This window comes from Podarcis raffonei, chromosome 1 (genome assembly GCF_027172205.1).
Source record: "Podarcis raffonei isolate rPodRaf1 chromosome 1, rPodRaf1.pri, whole genome shotgun sequence".
NCBI classification, from domain to species: domain Eukaryota; kingdom Metazoa; phylum Chordata; class Lepidosauria; order Squamata; family Lacertidae; genus Podarcis; species Podarcis raffonei.
This window is the reverse complement of record NC_070602.1, coordinates 115,255,584-115,281,571: the sequence shown is the minus strand read 5'-3', so window position 1 is coordinate 115,281,571 and position 25,988 is coordinate 115,255,584. Positions and strand designations below refer to the sequence as shown.

At 45.7% G+C, this 25,988-nt stretch overlaps 3 protein-coding genes across 5 annotated transcripts; all 3 read left to right on the top strand.

Annotated features, from left to right (window-relative positions):
- Positions 1-484: 484 nt before the first annotated feature.
- Positions 485-25,988, top strand: HOXD9 (homeobox D9). Of its 2 annotated transcripts, XM_053410390.1 has the most exons (3): positions 485-977; positions 23,317-24,240; positions 24,660-25,988. In XM_053410390.1, exons 1-3 carry the CDS (start codon positions 908-910, stop codon positions 24,899-24,901), a joined length of 1,236 nt encoding a protein of 411 aa, XP_053266365.1. In that variant the 5' UTR covers positions 485-907; the 3' UTR covers positions 24,902-25,988. The 2 variants fall into 2 exon arrangements, with proteins under 2 accessions (XP_053266365.1, XP_053266358.1); XM_053410383.1 differs by lacking the exon at positions 485-977 and having other exon boundaries at positions 22,965-24,240.
- Positions 4,118-23,403, top strand: HOXD11 (homeobox D11). 2 transcript variants are annotated; one of them, XR_008332990.1, is made up of 3 exons: positions 4,118-5,325; positions 6,397-6,909; positions 23,317-23,403. XR_008332990.1 is itself a non-coding variant. In XM_053410413.1 (2 exons), the coding sequence occupies exons 1-2, from the start codon at positions 4,542-4,544 to the stop codon at positions 6,630-6,632; spliced, it is 1,020 nt and encodes a 339-aa protein (XP_053266388.1). In that variant the 5' UTR covers positions 4,118-4,541; the 3' UTR covers positions 6,633-10,939. The 2 variants fall into 2 exon arrangements, 1 of the variants encoding a protein (XP_053266388.1); XM_053410413.1 differs by lacking the exon at positions 23,317-23,403 and having other exon boundaries at positions 6,397-10,939.
- On the top strand, positions 13,304-19,622 carry HOXD10 (homeobox D10). The gene is made up of 2 exons (XM_053410402.1): positions 13,304-16,891; positions 18,476-19,622. Exons 1-2 carry the CDS (start codon positions 16,090-16,092, stop codon positions 18,751-18,753), a joined length of 1,080 nt encoding a protein of 359 aa, XP_053266377.1. The 5' UTR covers positions 13,304-16,089; the 3' UTR covers positions 18,754-19,622.

The following is a 25,988-nucleotide window of genomic DNA, read 5'->3' as shown; positions in this document are numbered from 1 at the left end:
CAGGACGGCTTCCTCGGAGGTAAATGTGCGTAGGATTGCAGCATTACTTGGCCTAGAGCTTAATCTTGCATTTATTTGTTTATTTAAATGCTTTGTGAGGGGCATCTCAGTTAAGCTCCCATCCTTGGCCGGAAGGATACAGGACTGCTGTTCTCTTTCTGTTTATCGTACACAGAAAGAAATGCTGTTGTAAATGACCCGCATTCAGCCTTGGGGTGTTTATGTACGTGTTTGTGTGTGTGTGTGTGTGTGTGTTTGTGGTGGTGTGGTGTGTATGTTTTGTGATGCGATTTGGAGGGTGGGGTGTGTAGAAAATAAGGTTCTCTCTCTGTCCCTCCCTCCCTCCCCTTCACACACACACGCCCAACATGATTGTATGGCTTCATTAGCGACACACATGTCCACATACATCTTCCTCCTGGAGTCAATCCCCAAATCCGCATCTTGTTGGCGTCGCGGGGACGAGTCCTTCGCTCTGATAGGCTAAGCCGGGGGTGCTTTTTGCAATGCCTGGGAGTTTGATAAGGCAAAAGGAACGTCCCTCTGATTGTTTTAAATGGCTCTGGGCGCTTTTGTGTTTCCTAAAAGAGCATAAATAATTAAAGTTTGGCAGGGAGGAAAAGCTTTCTTGCAGAACTGTAGTGGCCATAAATGAAATGACTCAGAATCGCTTCTCCAGTCAGTTTTTACGAGAGCTGCCAGACAGTGTCTGTTCACGTTCTCCAGATACTAGGGGCGCCATAACAAAGTTAAGGTCAAGTTAGTGTCTTATCTTGGGTGGCACAAATATACAGCACCTTCTCTCCGGGCGGACCAGGCATATTTTGCTTCTCTCTCTTCCGCCCCCCCCCCCGCTCCGACTCCGTTATGCCAGCCGTCCTAATTTTTCACGGAGGCTTCTTTGGAGATGTCACTCGCAGTGGAAAACCGGCTAGTTCCAGGAGGCAACGACGACAGACCTTGCAAGACGCCGAACGGTAAAGCCACCCTTCTGTGCTATGTTGCGCGTTGCGAGGCGGGCGCGGCGGGGTGGGGTGTTGGTTTGTTAGTTCCCGGGTTTGAAATGCTACCGCGCCGGATAGAACAAGGCGACCCATTTTGAAGACGCGTCTGTGGTAAAGTCCCAGATTTCTCTTCGCGTCTTAATCAGGGTAGGAATCCTTGAGCGGCTCAAGGACACCGGATTCTTCTCTTTTGCTGTGGTTTGTTTAATAGGCATTTCCAGACTATAAGTGGTCTTTTGCAAGAATCGTGGAGGGCGTCTTTTTCTCTCCCCCCCCCGCGCTCATTTCCTTTTCCTTATTAACAAACGACCACCGTGTCCTTGAACTTGGAATGGTGGAAACTAGTTGCCTCCTATCCAGATATGTAGCTGATTCAAGGGTTTTTGAAAAGGAGAGGTGAGGTGGAGGTGGGGGTCGACAGGATGCTGGTTATTAGCTTTATGTTGATTTCCTGTGGTGTGGTTACTGGAGGGTGCGTCGATGGGTGGGGGCGAATAAGGGGGGAAATCGTCTGCTTTTGGAATCGTCTGCTTTTTCCGCATGATCCTGAGGCGCTTGGTCTGGAGGATATATTGGAGACAACCGCGCAAGCGAGAAAGCCTTTGCTTCGCTCCATTGCGATAGGAGACGCAGGGGCCATTTTAGCTGCGCAGTCAACATTTGGGAGGGGAGGGGAGCCCATTCATTGCAGCAAAACCTAAAAGCAAGCATGAGCATTCGAAAGAAAGGAGGTGGAACTGTGTCTGGCTAAATGGACATTGGGTGGTGCGGCTGGTTTATGCCCGGATCTGTTGCGCAGGTTTGGTGTGAGCTTGTGGTGGTGATTCGTGGATGGGCGTCATACAAGCAAGGCAACCAAGGTTAAATGGTGGACACTCGAAGGAGATTTGGATACCATTTGGGCATATGATCTTCCCCTTCCTTCTACTTCCCCACCCCTTTTGTTTTCTTTTTTTTAATTAGGAAAGAGGTTCATATATGGGGAAGCTGGGACTTGGCTTGGTTAGGCTTTAGAGATGAAGGTATTTCTCCTACCTTCTCAGCTTCCTTCCTAGAGCTAAGTGCAAAAGAGGGCTTAGGACTTGTGAGTCACTGCGGATGTCAATCAGGAGCACCCTTGTCCAAGATACTTGGTCATTTTGGGATTTATCGAGGACATCAAACGAATATGTGTCGTTATATATCCATATAAGCCTCTCATTAATGTAAAACAATATAACAAAGTATATAATAATAATATCTGGTATTCTCTTCCTGTTTGGGAGGTGTATTTGTGTGTGTGTTACACACATATCTTCACACACACACTGCTCCAATCCTACACCTATTTAGCCGGCTCGAAAGCCCACACTGAACTAAGGCTTTTAAACCCGTCTGACTACGATTAGCCTCGTTGTTTTAATTCGCCTTCGTGCTTCTAAAGGATTGAATGTATAGGACGTTACAAGGTTGAGACCGGAAGGCGTGTGTTTTTTAAAAAATAATAATAAAAAAATCATTTCCCCCCCCCCTTCAGAAAGTCATATTAGATGGCCTTGAAATCCAATTTCTTTCGAGGTTTTTTGGTTTCTTTTTCGTGCTCCTGGCTATGGTTCATAAGAGAAAATAAATTCCATCTCATTTTACTATCAGTATCTTGGATAATAATCTTAGATGTCGTCTTTATTTTATTTTATTAATAGCCCTCAGAAGTTTGGGAGCGGGAGGGGACGGGAAATAGACATGGATTTCCATCTTGTTGTCTTTAGTAAAGCGACGGTGTTCTGGTACTGTTTCGACTAGGAGGAGAAACAAAGTTGTGGGGTTAAACTTGACATTGTACTACAGACAAGGGAAAGAACCGGGAGGAAAGAACCGGTCTTCTGTTGTCAGAAGAAATGTGCCTCTTCTTCGGTGGGGATTCTCGGTGTGTATCTGATTTAATGTGTCCTCGCTCATTTCATGCGCCTTGAATGTGTAGAAGGAGAAGGAAAGGGAGGAGGGCGAGGGAGCCATTCCAACCGCACAACCGCGAGGTGAAGGTGCTGTGTGCGGTTCTGTGTTTAGGAATTTAATTCTCAAATACTGTGTCTTTCTCCCGTTCCTTCCCCCTTCAAGTGACATTGAAGCTGGGGTGTGTTTCTGCGTGGATCTGATTGTTGCTTTTCAGAAGGAAGCGACTGTTCTGGGGCAGTTGCCCCACCCTAAGATGTCTGATGCAGCCGAGGGTTCTGTCAGTCCAACAGGCGCTCGGAAACGAGGCTCACACTTCGATGAAACGCGGGTAGTGGTGGAAGTTGATGCCTATATATAAGACTCTGCATCGATTTGACAGATAGACCTAGTCCCCATTCCATATTACCTCCCTCCCTATCTCTTTCGCTCTTTCTTTCTTTCTTTCTGTCCGGTACAAAATGATATCGTGAAGTAGGGAAGGGAAGCAAGCAACAGAATTTCGAGTTGGAAAAACTGCATTATATTAAATGAAACAGGGGAAACGTCCTGGTTTTGCTACATGATACTCTGGCTGGCTAGCTAGCTATCAAGCATTTGTGTGTGTGTGTGTGTGTGTGTGTGTCAGAGAGAGAGAGAGAGAGAGAGAGAGAGAGAGAGAGAGAGAGAGAGAGAAGCAACAAGCTCCTACATGCTTTTTTCTAATAAGGAGAAAGGATGCTCCAATCAGGGTAAATATTGGCGGTTGCTTTGCAAAGTCTGGAAAGCGAGAGATATTCTTCCTAAACACCTTCTTGGCCCTTAAGCTTTTCCTGACTGCATTTCCGGCGACTGTTTGTTCTTGTTCTTTTTATAGAAATACAAACTATTCCTGTTTGTGTCTCAAACCAGGACATGGTGTCGTAGGCTTTGTGTGCCTGACTCTATTCCAGTTCTGTGGAGGATTTTGCTATGATATATAGGTCTGGGCTGTGCATGTGAGATGTATGCGCGCAGGAATCTGGGCAAAGGATGGCATTCCCAGGTGATTTGCTGCCCTACCTATAGCTTATCGAGACTCCTGGTTGGGGAAAGGGGGGTGAAACGGGGGGGGAGGAGGAGGAGGAGGGGAAGGGGAGTATGTGTGTGTGTGTGTGGAGTTTGGGGAGGTGGGGGGGAGAGAGAGAAAGAGCTGGAAAAGGTCCTATTTGTCCAAACCTGTGCCTGTTTTGCGCGTGAGAGAGAGCGAGAGAGAGCGCGCGCGCGCGTGTGTGTGTGTGAGCGAGAGAACTGGGAAGCTCTCGGAAGAAGGGCATTCTTGGAGAGAAGGAACCTCTGGCGAAGGCAGGCGGGCGAAAAGGGGAGCCGTTCCTAGATATAAGGACATTTCTACCATCGCCTGCCGTCACGTGACATAATTACCACTCGAATCAATCAAGATGAATTGCACGTCAGCACACGGTGGGATTTTTCCCCCCTTGGTGGTGGCTGCTCCTGCCCAAAGCCTCGCGCGCAGATAGATGGGGCTCCTCCGGCTCCCACGCGCTGGCTCGGCTGCTGCTGCTGCTGCCGCCGCTGCCTGCTCGCCCTCGCCCAGAGGCAGCAGCAGCTGGAGGAGGAGAAGACATGAGTGACTTTGACGACTGCGGCAGCCACGGGGCATCCAGCATGTACCTCCCCGGGTGCGCCGCCGCCGCCGCCGCCTATTACGTCTCCTCCTCGGATTTCTCCGGCAAGCCCCCGTTCCTGTCCCAGTCGCCCTCCTGTCAAATGACTTTCCCTTACGCCTCCAACCTGCCTCCCCATGTGCAACCGGTGCGCGAAGCGGCGGCGGCGGCGTTCAGGGACTACGCGGGAGGCGGCGGCGGCGGAGGTGGCGGCGGCGCAGGCGGCGCAGGCGGCGGCGGCAAGTGGCCCTACCGAGGCGGCAGCTACGCGCCCAGCAGCTACTACGAGGAGGTGATGCACGGCAGGGACTTTCTGCAGCCGGCCACCCGCAGGACAGACGTGCTCTTCAAGGCAGATCCCGTGTGCGGAGCCCACCACCACCACCACGGGGCGGCCGCCGCCGCCGCCGCCGCTTCCGCAGCTGCTGCGGCCGCCGCCGCCGCCGCCAACTTCTACAGCGCAGTGGGCAGGAACGGGATCCTCCCGCAGGGCTTCGACCAGTTTTACGAGGCGGCGCATGGCGGAGGCGGCGGAGGCGGAGGAGGCGGCACCCCCTACCCGGAGCCAGAGGGCGACAAGGGCGACCTCAAGCTCGCCAGCAACACTTGTGGCAAAGCTTCCCCGCTGCCCGGCCAGGAAAAGAAAGTGACAAGCGAGGGCAGCGCCGAGTCGCCGTCGGGGGAGGCCCGACCGGACAAGGGCAGCAGCAGCAGCAGCAGCAGCAGCAACAGCAGCACTTCAGGTAAGGAGAGGCGCCCAGTCCGAAGAGCCACACGACCAGCCCCGCTTCCCGGAGCTGTTGATTATTTATTTATTTGCTAAGTTGGGGAGGCGGGGAGCGAGAGGAAAGCCAAAAATTGAGAGGGGTGGGGTGGGTGGAGGGAGGATGGGTGAGTAGGTGGGTGGGTGGGAGAGAGAGAGGGAGGGAGGGAGCACGAGGCCACCACTTTGTCAAGCCCGAGGTCTTTTTTATGTGAGATTTTATAAGCATCCGAAGGGCTTTTATATATCCTACAAGGTTTCCCTCACCGTTGTAAAGCGTGTTTACGATAGGAAACCCATTGAGGGTAACTTATAGATGTTCTTGGAGGAGGATGTTAATTGTGACGAAACTGTTGATTGGGGAGGGGTGTTCAGACATATACTGGTATGTGATTATATATATATATATGGTGTGTATGTGTGTGTGTGTGTATGTGTGTGTGTGTGTGTGTGTGTGTGTGTATATATATATATATATATATATATATATATATATATATATATATAAAATTCAGTGGGGATCCTGTCTGCGCTGGACTTGGGACTGACATTTGAGAGAGGCAGAATTCTTTCCCACAAACCATTCTACTGTGGAAGGGGAGGGGGGGAAAACCAGGGTCCCAACTGAACGGGTAGAGGTGTACTTTGCAAAGTCAGTTTCAAACAATTCCACTCATGCCCTTCTCTCAGTCCTGTAAATGGAGTTGGGTAGTATAAGCTTGGGATTACGTCGATTATTATTATTATTTCCATCTTTTCTTCTTCCACCCACACCTTCCAAAAGCCACTTTGACAAAGTTGACTAGCGTGAGGCAGAAAACTCCCTGGATGTTTCAGTGGTCGGTTTCCCAGGGAGTAAGGGAATAGTTACAGTAAGTCCTTAGGAAGTGTAGCTCTGCTTGAAAGTGTTCTGAGTGGGACAACATATGCCAGCTTCTTAATTTCCTCGTTCCTAATTTCCCCCTTCTGTCTCCCACCCCGCTTCCCTCATTATTATCATCATCATGATGATTGGGTTGTGTTTTTTTTCCTTCCTTTCCTGAATGTCCAGCACTTCCCCAGCGATCCCGGAAAAAAAGATGTCCCTACACGAAATACCAGATAAGAGAACTGGAACGGGAGTTTTTCTTCAACGTGTACATAAACAAAGAGAAAAGACTCCAGCTGTCTAGGATGCTGAACCTCACGGATCGACAAGTCAAAATATGGTTCCAAAATCGACGGATGAAAGAAAAGAAACTGAACAGAGATCGACTGCAGTATTTCACGGGGAATCCCTTGTTTTGAGAGGACTAAGCGGGGAGCGGAAGGAGGCGAAGGAGACCTCCCTCCCTGGTCCAACCTGCCACCTGAGTGCAAAAATAATAATAATCAAAAAAATAATAATCAAGAGGTTTACACGACATCCACCCTGCGGACAAGTTCCCTTTATTGTTATTTTTATTGTTTTTATTTCACCCATGCTCAACAGATCTGGTTCTTCCAAACAGCCCTTGTGTCCACGAGAGGTCTTGGGGCGCTTGGCGGAGAGGAATCCTCTAAAGGGGGACCAGAAACCGAGAGGGTAAATCCAATAGTCCATTCTAACCTTGTTGTGTGTCGTTGGAGTTTTGGGTTTGGGGGTTGTCGTTTTGTCTGGATTTCCACTCCCTTTCCATCCTCTCTCTTTTTCTTTGGTGAAACTACCCACCGTGTTGCTTTAATTCCCTCCCCACCCACTTCTCCTTAGTTCCTGGCGGAGGCCGCTACTAGACCTCGAATGTAGATGGTAGTTAAGAAAGAAGCGCGTTATGAAGGAGCCGTGTTGGGCCCGCTTTCTGTTGGGTCTGAGATAGGAGAGAGGGGCTCCTCTCAACTTCCTCCTTTCGTTGTCGTTGTCGAAAAGGTGGTTCTGTGCATTCGGTAGCTACCTTTACGCACACCAGTATAGAGAGAGATATCTGGTTTCCATTGCCTTTTTTTGGGGGGGGTTGTTTTTAAAAAGTAGCAGCACGGGACACTGTCGTGCCCATGTGAACAAATGGTTCCTAGTAAGGTTGAAGTTGCCTTTTCCGCGTGCGTTATGAGCAGTGCCATCTCTGAAGGTCCATAGTCGGGTCCCTGCTGGTGTCAAGTGAAATCGACTAATAGCTGAGAGTGTGGTCCGACCCACCGTTATGTGCTCCCCTCATGCCCCTACATTTCAAATAAAAAAACCTGTTCGTTCTCTTTTTCTCCGCTATAATGAGAATAATTTTTTAAAAAACCCAAAAAACAGGAGCAACGTCCCCGGCGGGGTTACCCAGCTTTTGTTATTTTTAGGGGGAAACTCAACATGTCAGCCTGGGGGAAAAATATGTATGTAAATCTATTCCATTTGAATAAGTGGGAGTTAAAAGGTGTTGCTTTTAAAACTCTGTCTGGAACATATCCTGTATTTTAAAAAAGCGCTATATTGTAAAGCGCATCCTGATCCGACTTACAGTGGATATCCACTGTAGTACAAAGTTCTAATGAACTTTGGGGAGCCGAAACGAACTAGCATAGCGACTTAGAGTTCCAGTCGAAACGAAACTTCCCACTCCAAAACTTGAACTTAATTAAGGATGGGTGACTGGTACTGGGATAAGGAGGGCAAATCTTTTAAAAGGTGCTCCTGATCTTCCACCCTATATTCACACACACACAGAAAGGAACAGGAGAAATAATCTAATTAGCCACCAAGCTACCCAGTCTTCATTATCATTATTATTCTTATAATTATTACTGTTTTTCCGAGAAGGGTTTGGTGGAGGTCCTCGCCTCTACTTTTATATTGCGCGACCTAGCTAGGCTGTTTACAAAACCTTGAACTGTCTAGACAACACCATAAAAGCTCAGGGTCTAAACAGCTTAATTGGGTTATATTGTACACCTTCTGGTGGCAGAAAAAGAGATTTCCGCAACGAGCAATAAAGGAGACGAGTGAGAAAAGAATTTGGCTTAAAAAAAGGAGGAGAGTAGGGCGTGGGAGGGAGAAGCGGTGGGTCCATTTTGCATCAATTAAAGGCCAAACTGGACGGATAAAATGAGAGCGAAACATATAAAGCAAACGTTAAGCGTCGAGGCTTCAGGTAGACATGGCCAAAAATTAAAACTTGAAACTCTTAAGCAAGGAAAACAGTAAGTGTCTGCCTTTGAACTTCCAAAATGTCAAGGTCATCACCTTTAACCTTTCTGAATAATTAGGAGCCTTAAAGGTTCCTCTCTTATTTTCAACCACCACCCACTCTCTCTGTGTGCCTCTTTCCCCCATTTCTTACTTCCTCCCCCCTCTCTCTGGCTTTTCTCTCTCTCGCACACCCACCCACCCACCACCCACCGCACACACACACACACACACACAAACACACTTCTTACTGCATAGCTATCCACACCCGCGAATCCACCACGTAGGTCTTTGGAGCGCTTCGACTTCCACTAGGAAATAGTTCATTTCATCAGTTCTTACCAGGAGTATTTGCAGAATTCTCCAGACTAACCCCATTGCAGTTTCTCCAGACTAACAGCTTATTTGCTGCGAAACCTCTTCTAATTCCTCCTGAAACCATATTTAGAATTCTGTCCCTAGCCGCCCTCCCGCCCCGCAAGGCATAAGCCACCATTTCTTCTCAAATTTTTCTTTTACTGTTTGGTAGTGATATACATACAGAAATCAGGTCAATACATATTTTTTTTAAAAAAAAATCCCAATAGATAAATAAATAAAGTCAAAAGCAACAGTTGCAACTCAGTGCCACTAAAATAAATGAGAATTCGTTCATGGAATTCAATGTGACGCAGATTATCCGAAAAAGAACTGACTTGTGATTTGGAGCCCATAGGACGTCCAAATAATTCAATTTATAATCTCAAGGCGCCTGAAAAAATATCCTCTTAACGTTATAGGAAAATATTGTGTGCTTTCCTGATGCCTTAAACTGTTTTATTAAAAAGGGGGTGACTTTCCTTATCATTTACTCTTCAGTCAGGAATGTACCAAAAAGGCGAATCAATTCAAATTCACCAACTACAGTTGTCCTAAGACAACTCCGTTGGGTTTTTTCTTCGAAAAAAGCTTTAATATATAGGAATAGAAATATAAAAGCTTTTTTTCGAAGAAAAAACCCAGCAGAATAATGTCTCAGAAATGCAAGAAGAAAGCATGCAGTGTTTTTTTCAAATAAAAAAATTCCCTGCATGCCGGACTGCTAAATTCCACAAGAGGGCGCGCTAATATTCCAGAATGTCTAATTGTCCTGATGTTCAAGTGTATTTCCACCCCGGTCCCCAATCACCCTGCTACTAATAAAATATCTAATATATAAGCAACTATAAGTTTTCAGGGCTTGGGAAATGAGAAAATAGAGCATAAACAGGATTTATTAAACAAGTAACTCATGACCATGACATGAACAAGACGTATTTCATTTAAAAAAATTATTTTGGGTCATAATCTTTTACAATATGATGCATAAGAATTTTTTTTAAAACTAGTAATTTTTTAGGACGGGGTAGTTTATCTCCTGGATTTCCTCAACAGAACGAAATTCTAATTGTTTCTCTTTCAGCGCAATCATAGCGCCCCAAGAATACCAATGTGATCAAAGCCAGTTTATATTTAGGTCGAGATTTTTTCATGAGAAGACCAACGCAGGCAGATAGTTCAATGTTAAAAAGAACGTGTACTTTTAATCAGTGGCAAAATGGGCTGCTGAGTATTTTTTTTTGGGGGGGTGCCTTTTCTCTAGAGATAGCTTTATTTACCAGAGAAGAGTCGGGCATTTTGCTTATGGTGGATATCATTTCGTCACCTTGACCCGATATTGTGAAACTAATTTTCATTCTCCACAGAAAGGATACAAACGGAGAGAGAATTATGTATTCCAAGGACCCCTAAAATGTTTAAAACAAAAACGGAACCCCTTCCACAAAAAGGGCATCTGATTTGGGAGATCTTAGTTGTCTCCGAAAACGCACTTTTAGGTAAAAACACCAAAGATCAGAGTTGGTTTCCTCCGCCTTTCTCCTTCTGCATAAATATGGATTCGAAATTTGGCATTGTGTAATCCAATAAACTAGACACATTCAAAGTCATCCCTACCAAATGAATGTTGGGCGCATTGTTTTCCAGTGGATTTTTAAAATATTTTATTTTATAAAAAGGAGTTCATTGTTACTCCAGTTACCTAGAATAGCCTTTCCGCCTGAAATAAACGGAAGTGTTCTGAAATAAAATGAAATGTTTTTTTTAAAAAAAACCACCACCATTATGTTGAAACACAAATGAAATTAATATTTGCCATTTAAGATCCATAATAAACGGGATGGTGTAAGATGAATCTATTTTGGGAAAGAATAATGTAGAAAAGGTTAATGTTTGGTGTGGGGCTTTTCCCCCACTGTTAAATTAACGCACGCCTTGTCAGACACCGCATGAAGACTAAACTACACGGTTAGAATTCTCCCTCACCCCTCCCCTCCCCTCCCATTTATATTAAGACCTTGTTTTGAAAATTAAAAAAATGTAACATTGTGGTTGGGGCTATATGCGTATTATATATACTCTGCTCATTAAATTAGTTGGATATTTAAAATCTCGCCTTTGTTCTTTGTGGAACCTTCACGCACGTGTGATGGACCTGGGGAGGTGTGGGGATGGGAGTTCATTTTGGTTATGATTTTCAGCAATTTCCCAAAGCCTTTTTGATCTGAGAGTGTTAAGATGGCGCAGAAAACGTTGGCAATTTAAAAAATACAGAAGTCTGTCTATCCATCTATCTATCTGTCTGTCTGTCTGTCTGTCTGTCCCTCCATTCAAGGTTACCAAATCTGCCAAAGCTTATGCCGCATTGATACTTCCATGTTTTAAATAACTGTAACTCAAGACTACGGCCAATGCTATTGTATACAGTACTAAGTCTCTCCGGAGCTTCTAATTAATTGAGAGAGTAGAGGATGTATGCTGTAAAGACATTAACCTGGCCAGACCCTTCTAGTAAAGTCTGCGGGCGTCTGAAATTGAACTCGTGCTTTTGTGTACAAAAGGCTTATGATAAACAATGGACAAAACGTGAATCCTCTTCAGGGGAGTTTCGTTTATGACTTGAATCAGTTGGTTCATCTATAGATATCTATAGCCCTAGATACCTATATAGCTATAGAGATGCATATAATATCTGCAGAGCAAAAACAAGGGAGGGCGTGCTGTTGACTTCTCCCTCATATCTCATGTAGTATAGTTAATATTAGTTAATTACGTTCTGTACATTACCAAGAGCGATGGTCTCATCACACATCTCCCTCGTCTTTTTAATCCAAATATTTGGGACGTTGTCTCTGCTCCGCATAACAACGTGAGGCTCAGAAAGCAGAATCATTTAATTGCTGTGTTATGATGGGACGAAAAGCCGCGATATTGTATGGCACTAATTTCCTTTCTTAATTAAAAGGAATACCTTTCAGCGCCTCTGCTCTGCAGTGGTGTGGAATGAAATAAACTGAATCAATGTGTAAACGCCTCCAGATTAAATAATACTTAGATGAAAGGAGGAAGGGAACATTTAGATAGGCTTCCAGGGAGCCTGTCTGAATGCCAGTCTTTTGAGCAATATTTGTCAATCCAGTTCAGAGTCCACAGCTGCAAAATATCTGCCCCCCACTTTTGGGTAGGCTCCTTCCCCTCCCCCACCCCTTTAATAATGAGAAGAGAATAAAACAAATTGCAGTTAGAAGAGGAAAAAGTAGGAGGAATATTTTTTAATACGTCCCTACATACATTCCAAAACAAAGCCCAAAAAGGGCATCAAACGGCCAGGCACAAAATGTCGAATAAATCTGAAGGATTAAAATTAAAGTTTAAAGTATCGACTTTTCCTCTCGGGTTTTATTTTCTATTATTTATTAAGACAGAAAAGGGGGATGTCAACATATATTTTACTGCAAATAGTAATCGAGTTATAAATGGAGCTTTTTTCGGGGGGGTTCACCCCCTTTGAAGAAAAAATATGGGACAGTAAAAGAGGAAAACCTTTGCATTAATGTAGATTGTATATCTCATTTATGGCACAATATTGATTTATTTATTAATGTTAATTACTACAATTCCATCTTAATATGATTTAAAACTGAAGTGGCGTTAAACACACAAGGTCTGAGTAACCCATTTCCCAATGAGATGTTTATTCAACCTTTAGATGTGTCACACAAATTTTAAGGTTTTCGGTTTTCAGTGCCATTCCCCACCCCACCCCACACACTTTAATATATTTGCCCAAGCCGGCTCAAATTCTGTCCCCACCCTTACTCTTTTTTATTAAAAGTAGTAATTGGTGATGATCAATGGATTGCTTCAGAGCTGGAGAGCCTTAACCGTACACATGGTTTATCTAAAAAAAATAATTGGAGGTCATTAGATGGCGGCATTGGTATCTTGCGCCTCAAATCTAGCGAAATGTCCTAACTCTAAAGGGAGGACTCGGAGTCAGTTCATTAAACAACACACACCCCTGAGATGGAAAACGGGGGAAAAGTCTGGCTTGCTTTAATGTTACAACTGGGCAACATATAGCCAAAATAAAATAAAATAAAGAGGATGCGGCCATTGGGAGATTTCTAGGGCACTTCTTAAAGTGTAAATAAGAATTACGGAAGGCCGTTTGAAGGGGGATTGTTGTTGTTATTATTATTATTTTAAAAAAACCTGATTAGATTTCACAGTCAAGTCTTAAAATGCAGACCAGAAAATAGTATTGGGTTGCTTTAAACTCGGTGGGTTGTCTGGCGTCTTGTTTTGAGGGGAGAGGGAAAGGGGGGGGGGAGGAAGGGAAATTGCTGGAAAGCACATAAAAAGCCGGCCCCCAAAGAGGGAGCATCGTGACCTCCACTTTTGTTTGTTCCCCAGCTCAGACAAAATCTTAGCAATGGCTCTGATAATGATCTCAAATTGGAGAAAAGGGGGGGGGGACAAAAATCCTCTCTCCTACACTGGGACCACCACCGCTTCCTCGCGGTGCTGTGTCCCTTATTTCTAAGCCCCTATCCAGGACAAGGGCAGGGCTTATGGACTCGCAATTTAAAGGGGTCCATGAAGAAAGAGAGAAAATGTTTATCTGGGGTGGTGGTGATGGTGGAATGTAGCTTATTTGACGAAGGTAAGCTGGAGACTCCCCGACAAACACAGAAGCCACAGAGAGAGAGAGAGCGAGACAGAGGGAGAGAAGAGAGGCGGCTGGAGCCGTAAAACCCACCGGCTCTTAACCTGACAATGATGTTGTATTTGAACAGCTGCGATAAGCTTTTTCAAAAAGGGTCTGTCTCATTGCCACAGCGAGATTTCAAACTGGGGTGAGGGGGTTGTTTTCGGCAAATGGATAGGGGAGGAAGAAGAAGAAGAGGGGGGAAAGTGAAGTAACCCCCCCAAAGTGCCAAAGACGTAAGGGTGAAAAAACCAGGACGGAAAATTAAGCTTCTTGCAGTCATTGGAGAGGCCGTGGGTGCCATTTCAAAGGGTCTGTTTTGGTTTCCCCGAGGTTCTTATTTCAAAGGAGAGAAGGAAGGTTTGCTGTTAGGGATGAGCTCAAGGCCTGGAATAAATAGATGGACTCAAGGCAACATTTAACCTCAAGTAGATGGTTCCTGCGTGGCGTGCGGCGTGTGACATTTTATGAATAAAAGAGACACCTTTGGAGTAAAAACACACTGCCAAACAAGCGGGGAGGAGAGGGAAAATATGAATGTTTTTAAAGTCCCGAAGGTGAGAGGGGGTGAGAGCAGTCCTTAATTTCAAGGATATGTGTCCTCCTGTTTTTCAAGAAAAGGGGGTGATGCGGGTATAAATATAAGGAAAAGAAAGGATGAACATCGAAGTGGGGAAATCTATTTTGAAAGAAGCGTCCAAATTTATCCATAGGTAGAGTTGCCCACGATTCCTGTGGTCAAGAACTAGGGAGTGGTGGACTCAGGTGTTTATTATCGCCCCTTTTTAATAGATATGAAGTTGGGTAATGAAATAATGTAAGAAGCCAGCAGATTCCGTTGTGGGATGCGGGCTACCGCGTTGTGAGTGCATATGTGGGGGGTTTTTTGTGTGAAGTTCAGCAACATCGTCTACGAAAACTTTACCTTTGCTCTGGTGCCATTTTCGTGGGCAAAGAGAATTTCTTCACATGTGTACTATGAGAAAGGACCCTCATCTTATTTATTAATTATTTTATTTTAGGAATCTGCTGGAGCTATAAAACCAAACTTATGACCAAAATTTTTTTTCTAGCTTTTAATATTTGACGATTTGTATTAAAACAAAAATTGACCTTCTTGGTTAGCAGCGAAGAGGAAAAATCAATAGTATAATTTTCAATAATTCATAACGCGAACACCATTATGCTAAATCTTAACTATTAATCTTATCCTTTACAAAGTCTCGATTGATTTGTTAATAAAATATCTTCCCGTGTGTGGCAACAGAGGGTATAACTCTTGAAAAAGCTTCAGAAGCAAGAAAATTACCAAGTGGCTCAAGAATGTAGATGAGAATTTTATTGATCGCTCTGATTCTTCTTAATCTGTATTAATAAATTCCACAACCTTTTGTACCTTGCACTTGTCAGGAACCAATGCTTTTACAAAATCCATAAAAGGTAACATTATTTCCACCGCTACCACCGGCCCTTTGTATCTTCCCCAAATTATGACACCTTTGGAGATCGCCTACACTTCAGACATAGTCAGCTGTCCACCCTCAAAAAACAAACAACACACACACAACTTTTTTTGGACCTTTGTTATATGTTGTGGCTTTTGTTTGAGAAAGTGTTTGATTATGAAGTGAAAGGAGGAAGTATTGGAGAAGAGAAGGATGTGTTGTCCAGGGCTGAGACTTAGGGAGGTCTCTTCTGAGGTCGTCAGTTGCCGCCAAATCATGTAACTTGAAGGAGATGTTGGGCAACCATGAGGACTGGAGATGGGGGAGAAACCACTTTTATCAATATTATCATCACCATTACTATTCACAGGTGGGGAGAATGAGAAGAAGACCCACATATTTCGCCTTGTAGGATTGCATGCGTCTCCCCTTCTCACTCCCTCCATCTCTCTGTGTGTCTGCGCGCGCCTCTGCGTCCATCTCCCACCCCCCTTGCCTCTGTTTAAGCCAGCCTGGGATTTTCCTGAAGTACCTGTCTCATATATATGTATATATATATTGATATTGGAGCAAAGGGGCATGGCTCAGGATCAGCCTGAATTCGGACAGTAACTCCTTTGTGGTGTTAAAAAACACACAAAAAACACAAAACCAAACAACAACAACCCAGCAGCAACAACGAAAGAGTTGCGAGATGGGGGGGGGTATGGGGGGGTCAGATCAGTTCAACGCATTTCCTTGTTTTAAATCAGCGCAGTGCGCCAGGGCTGGCTTTGCAAAAGGACCAAAAAAAAAGAAAGAAAAAGGTTGCTACTAATATTGCTGCCGCTGCCGCCGCCGCTGGAGCTCCCTGGCTTGGAGGAGCGCGCGCACTTTCTCCTCGACGTTCTAGATGTCGCTGTTGACCACCTTTGCGCCGCAGCCCGGAGTGTCCCGCGGAGCACGTGACCGGCGGGGAGGTAGCGGCTCAAGGCCATTTTCAAATCTCATTGGCTTAGCTGTCATGTGGTTGTGCAGAGGCATCCACAATTACACAGGGAATGTTTTCGTAGAGATGTCAGCCTACAAAGGACACAATCTCTCTTCTTCAAATTCCTCCCCAAAATGTCCTTTCCCAACAGCTCTCCTGCCGCCAACACTTTCCTAGTCGATTCCTTGATCAGTGCCTGCAGGAGCGATAGTTTCTATTCCAACAGCGCCAGTATGTACATGCCACCTAGCACAGACATTGGGACTTATGGGATGCAAACCTGTGGACTTCTACCGTCTCTGGCCAAGAGAGAAGTCAACCATCAAAATATGGGTATGAATGTACACCCTTATATACCTCAAGTAGACAACTGGACTGATCCGAACAGGTCCTGCCGAATAGAGCAACCTGTTACTCAGCAGGTCCCCACCTGCTCCTTCACGACAAATATTAAGGAAGAAACCAATTGCTGCATGTATTCTGATAAGCGCTCCAAGCTGGTGTCTTCGTCGGACGTCCCTTCATACCAGAGGCTGGTCTCTGACTCGTGCTCCATTGAAAACCCCGAGGTCCCCGTCCCAGGATATTTCAGGCTGAGCCAGACCTACGCCACTGGGAAAACCCAAGAGTACCATAACAGCCCCGAAACGAGTTCAACTGTCATGTTGCAGTTAAACCCTCGCGGCGCTTCCAAACCGCAGATAGCTTCGCAACTTCCGATGGAGAAGAAAATGAATGAAAACCCCAACAGCGGCAGCGCCGCCACCGCCGCCGCCACCAACACCACCAGCAGCACCAGCAGCCACCATTCAGACAACTCTGCCAAAGTCTCTCAAGTGGAAAGTCCCGAGTCCAAGTCCACGCTGCAAGACGACAGGAGCTGCCTGGCTGAAGCCTCCGTTTCCAGCCCAGAGACCCAGGAGAAGGAAAGCAAAGGTCGGTATGATCGCAGAAGTTGGCGGCTGTGGGGGGCAGATACCCGAACGTGGTGGCAGACTAACTTGGGCACGCCAGTCTCGTAAACCACAGGAGCATTTAATGCTTTAAGCTCAGCCATAACTGCTCAGCAGACAGGGTCCCCCCCCCCGTCACCTCTTTCTGCTGCTGCAGGTGCTGGGTTTTTGGTTTTTTGCAATTGGAAAAACAAAAAGGAAATGGAAGGAGGGCATGGATGCCTTAGGACCTGGCCACGATGTTGGTGACACCCATCGTTTCATGCCTTTTGAATCCCAGAGATTCAGCCAGGAAAAGGGTGTTTTCGTTTCTCTCTTGCCAAGGCTGCTGCATTATAACTGCTCCAGCAGCTCCTTCAGATTAGAGGTTCTTAAATTACACCCACTGTTAATCTCCCCCACCCCTCCTTGGTCAAATTGGGATCAAATATTTCCTGTGGATCTTCTCTGTGAAGAGCACAGTCGATTGCTAAGCATGGTAATAAAAAGTTGTGGGGTTGTTGTTTTTCTTTTGACGAGATAAAATAAAACAGGGAGGTGCCGCAGAGCCCATATAAAGTATGAGGAGAATAAGGCAAGGCCCTTTCTTCGAAGGAAGTCTAAATTTGGGATAAGGTACTATAGACAAGACAAGTTTGGGTCTCCTAATTTCACTAGGCTTTGAAGGTTGTTATGAAATAATGGAAGGAACTGCATTGTTTATTTCAAGATGGGGGAGGACCGCAGGGGCTTCGTTTGGAGAAGGGAGAATATGGTGGAAGAGCGGGGCGGGGGCCCCTCAGAAACCATGCCTTTAGTAAAAATTAACTTGTCAATCTCTACTGTGCATTTGTTACTCGTAGGAAGTGCAGAACAATACAATACAGACCATGTTTATTAAGCCCAGGTCTGGCATTTGCATCTAATAGGAGATGGGGAATTAAAAGCGAAAACGATAAATACAGTTGATTTTTAGGTATTCGCCCCCCTCCATATTGGTGTTAGTTGAGGACTAGAAAGGCCACTTCCCTCCCCCCTGCCTTGGGTGTTTCCTTAATTTAATGAGTGATGCAGATGAATCTCTTTCAGCATGATTGGGGATAGTACTGTTTTTAACTGAGGCATTTCCCAAACAAGTGGCTTTATAAGGCGGGGGTTGGTTTGCACAGTTCACATCCACTAAAATGCGAACCAGTGGGAAGATGACAGTATTCATATTGCTCCCAATGTCACAGGCTATTTTGAAATATGTGGATTAGCAGGGAGAATGCATAGAGATAATGTTTGGGAAAGCTGCAGAAATAACCCAGAGAGTGGAAAATAGTGTTGCTGCTGGCATTGTTTAACTCGAATGTGGACACCATTTTTTGTATCATTATCATTATATTAAAAAAAAACCCGCCCTGCCCCAATGTACACACCTCCGTTAGCAATGTTTAATACCCACAAGCCACCATATCTGCCAGACACAATGGATGTAGTAGGTTCATGGCCAAGGGTACTCTATAACAGACTGAGGTGTTTCTTTTTTCTTTTTCTTTCTTATTTTCCCTTCCTTCCTTCTTTCCTTCTCCTTTGATGTTGCTAGAGGAAATCAAGTCTGATACTCCAACCAGCAATTGGTTAACTGCAAAGAGTGGCAGAAAGAAGAGGTGTCCCTATACTAAACATCAAACACTGGAATTAGAGAAAGAGTTCTTGTTCAATATGTATCTCACTCGAGAGCGCCGCCTAGAGATCAGTAAGAGCGTAAACCTCACTGACAGGCAGGTGAAGATATGGTTTCAAAACCGCAGAATGAAGCTCAAGAAGATGAGCAGAGAGAACCGGATCCGAGAACTGACCGCCAATCTGACCTTCTCATAAACCGGTTCAACTGGGGGCTTGAAAGGATTGAGACCTGGGCTCAGTTACCACCAGTTGGTATATATAAATATATATATATATAATAAATATATATATGTAGGAAAGACTTTGGGGGGAACAGAGACAGAGAGAGGGGGGACAAAAGTAGACCCCCTTCATTTTTCATTTTTTTTATTTCTGATAGAATGTGACCTTTTGTCATTCTTTTTAGTGCTGCAAGTGTTTATGTATGTTCCTACGACGAGTATATATATGTATATATATATATATATGTATATATATATATATATATATAGCCTAGCACGTGTAATTTATTATTATTTTTCTCATCGTAATGCAGGGTAAACACTGATTCAATATGATCATTTGGTCTTAACTTATTGGAGCTGTTGGACATCCAGATAATGTGACTTTTTCCATGTGTTTTTTTTTTTAACTCACCACGTGGTATTTATGGGGGGGCGGCTGTTACACGGGCCATGCCATTTTGAGTAGATGACAATACTTTTAATAATTATTTAAAAGAAAGAAAAATAAGCATTTTTTTCTTCCTTGAGAGGTGTGGGGGGGGGGAGGCAAAGCGAGTGAGAGTGCGAGAGCGAGAGTGAGAGGAAAAGGAATTTTAAAAAGCACATTTTAAGATGTAACACTCCCCTTTCTCCCGTGTGCGTCAAACTTGTCCTTCGTGCGTGCAATGGAATCCTTCATTCTTCCTCAACTGTAGACATTTTTTTCTCTCTCTTCCCCTTGTGGTGCATACGTGGAATCGTAGTGGTATAACAAGCAATATGTCTTCTTCTTTTTCCTACGCCTTCTTCTTTGTGCATGTCCTATTCGCATGTATAATGCAATAAACTCTGTAAAGTTCACGAGGCTCCTTTGGTTGGTCTTTCCAAATCCAAACCGAACCAGAAAACGCTACCATTTCGCCCATTTCGCAGCTTCTCCTTGCCATTCCCTTGCGCTCAAAGACTCTCCCTCCCGCGCACCCCGCCATCACCCCACACCCCCAACCCAAATCCTCCTACTAGTGTGGGAGCTCGTAGATATTTTTTTTTTTTAAAGGGGGGTAGATTTGTCTGTGTCAGTCAGTCCTAATAATACCTTTAGCAATTGCTAGGGTCGCGAGGAAATGGCCTAGGGCGTCGGGAACAGACAGTCTTGACAAGGGAGCGCCAAAACGCTAGTGAAATGTTATGACCGAAAGTGGACACCTTTATCCCACCCAATCATAAACGGTAAGTTGAATTTTAGGAAGGAAAACGGAAGCCGTAACGAGCCTTCGCCCAGAGCCCCGATTGCCAGCCTAAATGTGCTCTTATTGCAAATCCTTACTGCAGTTTGTATATATCCTTACAAATACAGCGTGCGAAATAAATTCAGCTGTTTTATTCCTTTTCACCTCCCTTGCTTTTCATGCACCCTAGACACTTATTATTATTATTATTATTATTATTATTATTATTATTATTATTACTATTATTATTAGATTCCTACTTGCAGTGTTGTAAAAAAATAAAGGAAGCCATATTGCCTAGTCTCTGTCTACAGGGCCTTTCCCCGCTTCGTCTCCAAACGCTCACACCTTTTGGTTTCCTGACAATCCTGGGTTATTTTGCTTTGTGCGTGTGTTTGTTTTCTGTGGTTCCTTCGTTGTAGCCCACATCAGGATAATGAAGTTCACGACTCTCCGCAACGCCCTCCCCGGACATCGCTGCGAAATCTTGCTCACAGCCACTTTATCTTGGGGAAGGGGTTAGGAAGGCGGGGTGGGGGTCGGGTGGGGTGGGGTGGGGAGATCCGAAGCAGAAAGTCCCTTAAAAGGAGTTTGCAAATGAACATGACTCCCGGCTGAAGTCCAAATACTTGGGAATGCTTTCACCTTCAAGAAAGAAAGAAGGGAAGAAAGAAGGAAGGAAAGAAAGAAAGAAAGAAAGAAAGAAAGAAAGAAAGAAAGAAAGAAGGGGGGGAGAGCTTGAGAAACTGCCGGCTCTACTTCTGGAGAAATGGGCTCGTAACTAACAACAAATGCCCCTCCTTGACTTCCAAATCAGGAAATTGCCTCTAACATGTTGGAAATATTTGCTAACCTAATGACACCCAGACAGTTCATGAAAGAACGAGTGACATCACATCTCTCCAACCCTACCCCAGTGTTTTGGTTAATTGTCTGATAAAGTTGTTCTTATATAGATGGATGCTTTTTTTGGGGTACTGATTTATCAATAGTAAACTGCGTGTATCTAAATTCAAAGGGCGTACAGAATATGCCATGTATGCACACGCGCGCGCAAAACCTGTGTATGTATTTGTAGATAGTCATGTACACAGATGATAGGTATACTGTACTCTCTCTGTCTTTGCTAACACCAGGTCGTTGAGTATTTGTGAGATGTTATACGGAGCTGTGGGTTTGTGTTTTTGTTTTGTAATATCCATAACTTCAGTATAAAAGCGTCTCTCCCTCACTGTGACAACTACAGATATTTGGTGTTGTTTTTTTTCCTTTCCTTTTTACTCGCTCTTAATAAACACTCCGTGATGTTGCCGTGAGAAAATGGCACTTAGGGCTATGATTCAAACTCGTTTTCCTCTGAAAGTAAATTCAGCTGGAATCGAGGGCAATGGCTTCCACATACTTAGGTTGTTTTGAACTGGTATGTGAGCATGAACATTGAGTGCTTGTAGACACACAGAGAAAGAGAGAGAAGTGGGCGTGAGTTCCACCGCACATAAAGAAAACAGTAAGTTACAATAAATAAAACCCAAAGAGACCGAACAGTGAGAGAGATGGGTTCCTACAAAACTGGTTCCAGCGCCCAGATATGTAACGCAGTCCTATCGGCTTCCCTCGATGCGTTTCTTGTCTTCCTTTGTTTTGTTCCAAGCAAAGGTTTGGATTTGAAGTAGCCCTGCACGTTCTCTCCTCAGTCAATCATATTAGGCTTTCTCAGAATCAAACAGAAGAAGGAGGAGCAGGAGGGGGAAAAGGAGGAATGATAATAAATGGCTCAGTTGGCTTGAAATCCCCGGCGAAGCGTTTGCTTCAGGTTCAAAACCCACTCTGGATACTTGGTCTCTGATAGTAAATAATAAAGGTGGTTGAACCAGATTGAATCTCCTTGATTTCTATGGTGCGGGGGTGGGGGTTGGCGGAGGAGGAGTTTGTGCTTACTAGGAAATATCCAGGAAATAAAATTAAGGAATGGAAGGTGCTGAGGTGGGGAGTGGGGATAAGTTCTAGCCACTGGTGCCTCGAGTTTTGTCTTTCTGGCAGAATGTTTGCAAAGCAGGCTCGATTTACAACGAGATCTTGTCCACGGGGCTGCGGGGTTTCGGGGCTCATTCATTCATTATTTCGTGCATTTCAGCCTCCCAAACTCTGGAGTAACTTGGAAGTAATGACAACGCCCCCGTTTGAATCCAAAGTTTGAAAACTGTAGTAAAGACTGGTGTTGAGAGAGAGAAAGAAAGAGAGAGAGATTGAGATATTTTTTTCCTCGTGTGCCATCAGTCCATTTTATTAGAGGGACACATTAATCTATAATCAAATGCACCTCATAAAATTTTTATTGAAAGGCATAAAATCATTGCGGAGAGGTCTTCCACCTGTTTTAAAACAACACAATGGGCAGCTCTTTCCTTCCTTCCTTTCTCTCTCTCTTTTCAATCATTCAATTCTGCCCCTGTGTTGCTGTTTTCCCTTTTTTTTCCCTTTTAAAGGAAACGACACCAAGAGCTGCTCTGGAAAAATGGCCCTCTCCTGCATTGCTGCGCTTTTTTTTTTTTTAACTGTAACATTTCCCTGTTTTATGAGGAGTCGTTACACACTCTCAGTTTTTGGCAGGGTTTGTTTTCACAGGCGGGGATCTCGCTGGGCTCCCCCCTCCCCATATCTCTCTCTCTCTCTCCTTATGATTTCAATGGGGGTTTTCCTCGGCAGCTTCCAAAGACAAGGACAAGCCAAGCCTTCGCAGAACTTCCGTGCTTGAGGCTGATGGCAGCGGAGTGAATGGCAGGAACCTCTCAAAGGAGGCGAACAAATAGTCCCCGAACTTGCTTCTGCTAGTAGCGCGCCACGCCCGCTTGGAGTCCGGCTAAGGCTAAGGCAAGAGAGTGGAAGGATTCTCTCTCTGCCTGTATACAATTACACGTTTTGGAGACTAGTATTTTCCTTAGAGGATGGGAATGAGGGTTTTTTTTGTTTATTTTTAAGGGCGGGAGGAGGTTGTTGTCTTAGCTTGTTGCCTCCTTGGGTTTTTCCTTTTTCCTTCTCCCTTCTTCTCCCACCACCACCTCCGCTTGAATCACAGCAACCCCTTCAGTTTAGCGGATTGATTTACTTGGAGTATTGGTAAATATGATCACGTGGGCGGAGGGACCAATGGCTGAGCCTGGCCGCCTGCAAAATACTACGATTGTTCTCCGGGCCGGGCGATCATCTACAGTTAACAGAGTAACCTTTTTTGCCTTCCCCCCATCATATGCCCTGCTACGGAGGGAGCCACCAAAAAATGTCGACCGGCGGCACCCTCAGTAACTACTATGTCGATTCCCTCATAGGCCACGACAGCGAGGAAGTGTACGGTGGCGGCGTCGGAGGAGCAGGAGGAGGCGTCGGCGGCGTCGGCGGGGCTGCCCGGTTCCTGCAGGGAGGTCACCATGCGACCCCCAGGCCATCCTCAGGTGTGGTGGCCGAGGGCTCGGATTTCTCCTCCTGCAGCTTCGCGCCCAAGTCGGCCGTCTTCCCAGCCTCGTGGCCCGCCGTGCACCCTCAGCCTCCGGCGCCCATGCCCGGCATTTACCACCCTTACATGCCCCAGCCGCACTTAGGCGGACCGGGCGAGGGCGGCGGAGGCGGCGGAGGCAGATACGTGCGCTCCTGGATTGAGCCCTTCGCCTCTTTCCCCAGCAGCCCCGGCAACGGCGGCGGAGGCAACAGCAACGTCTCCGCCGCTAGTGCCGCGGCTGCTGCTGCTGCTGCTGCTGCAGCGGCGACGACCAGCATCGCCTCCAACGGCGCCGGCGGTGGCTCCTCCAGCGCGCGCCACTACGGGATCGTCAAGCCGGAGAGCGGGGCAGCCGCCGCCGCCGCCGCCGCCACTGGTCCGGTGGGGCCCTCTCCTTCCTCCTCCTCTGCCACCGTCTCCTCTTCCTCTTCCTCCTCGTCTTGCAGCGCCGATTCTCCTTCCAAAAGAACTGAGTGCGCGCCGTCTAGGGAGCCCTCGGGGGTCAATGGGCCCGAGTACACGTGCAATTCCTTCCTGGCAGAGCCCCGCGAGAAGGCGGCGGCGGCAGCAACAGTGAGCAACGGTTCTTCTCACCCGGTTGCAGCCGCCGTAGCTGCAGCCACCAGCAATATCACCACCACCAGCAGCAGCAACGGCAGTACCGCCACCCCGGCCAAGCCAGCGTCTGGTTGCAGCCGCAATGCCAGCCCCAGCAGCGATCTGAAGGAGGAGAAGCCTCAGCAGCAACTTGACCCAAGTAAGTTTAAAAAAATAAAAAAAATCCGAGCCAGAGAGAGAAAGAAAAGAAATTGCACCCGCTTTGATTTATTACCCCAACCTGTAAGGCTCCAATGTGCAAAACCGATAGTTTTACTAACCTATAAAAACGTCTAGACGCCTGCTCGAGAGCAAGCGGCAACAAGCAGCCATAAAAAAGGCTCCCCATAACCACCTACGGCCATCAAGAAGACATCATTTGTACAGTAAACAGACCGGGCCATTCAAGGTTTTATGATAATTCCTCCTCAATTGTGAAAGGAGCAGGCATCCTCCGTTAAATTAATTTAACGACCTTTCTCCCCTCCCCAACCCTCTCCCCTGCTTCAATGCCTGCCCCTCTTCTCCCTCCGAACCCTGACCTTCTCTCTCCCCCCCTTCTTGCTCTCCCTTCTCCAGATAACCCCGCCGCGAACTGGATTCACGCGCGTTCCACCAGGAAAAAGCGTTGCCCTTACACAAAATTCCAAACTCTGGAACTGGAAAAGGAATTCCTCTTTAATATGTACCTCACCCGCGACCGCCGTTACGAAGTGGCTAGGATTTTAAACCTGACCGAGAGACAGGTTAAAATATGGTTTCAGAACCGAAGAATGAAAATGAAAAAGATGAACAAGGAAAAAGGGAATAAAGGGGACTAGCGCCTTGAGGGTGTGCGTGCGTGCGTGCGTTTGTGGAAATGTGCTGGGCTTTCTATGAAGATACACACAAAAGTATCGATATTAATTATTGTCATTATTAATATTATTATTATTATTATGTTGCCAGGTCCACTGGCTCGAAACTTCCTATTGATCCTGGTGGGTTTATTCTTTAGATAGCAGTAATGTGGTCGATGTCAGGTATTTTGGAAAGGAAAGGGCTGGGTGTGGAGAATGTATTTGGTAAAAGTTGCTTCTTTCCCCGCGCCTCCAGTTTGGTTTTAAGATATTGTGAGTGCACGTTAGGTTTTTTTTTGGGGGGGGGATTTATCTAAATACTAAATACTAAATGTTTGACACGCTACTTCCAAGTGACCCTAGACTAGAGAGAGAGAGTGTGTGGCGGGGTTGTAAGAAGGGGGGACAGTCGCTTTTCCAAACTGAAGGCAGAGGCGGCGATGAAGACGATAATACTGAATGACAGCGAGGATTACCTTGATGGCAATAGTGCGTTTACCTCGGACTTTCCAAAAAGGAAAAGCGGGGAGGGGGGAGGACTCCAGACCCTGTGCATCCCTTTCCTTCTGCAGGTTATGCTTAGCAAGAGTCTTGCCAGATCAAGGCTGTGAAATGTTTTTTTAAAAAAATATAAAATATTTTTTATTATCTCCCCCCTGGCTGCCCGTTTCATCCTCTCCAGTGCACTGTATTAAAAGCGGTACTTGAAACAGTATTAACTTCCACAGGCCCCGCGGCTTAACAGTTCTGAGCACCCGTCCCCATTGCCCGAGGCCTGGAACTCTACCTAAGGACTTAATTTTTTAAATAATAATAATAATGTAATTGTCATAGGTTATTATAATAAAGGCTGAGCTGGTGAAAGAACAGTGGTAATAATAATAATAATAATAAATTGACTGGGAAGATGGGGGTTTGCGTGTGCTGGGGAATAAGATGTAATGTGAGTGCAAAGGCGCCCGCGGTTTGCCTTTGACTTCTCTCTGCAAAGTGGAAATAAACAGACAGCGCCTGACTATAAACGAAACCGCCGCCCCCTCCAAAGAGAGAGAGAGAGAGAGAAAGAAAA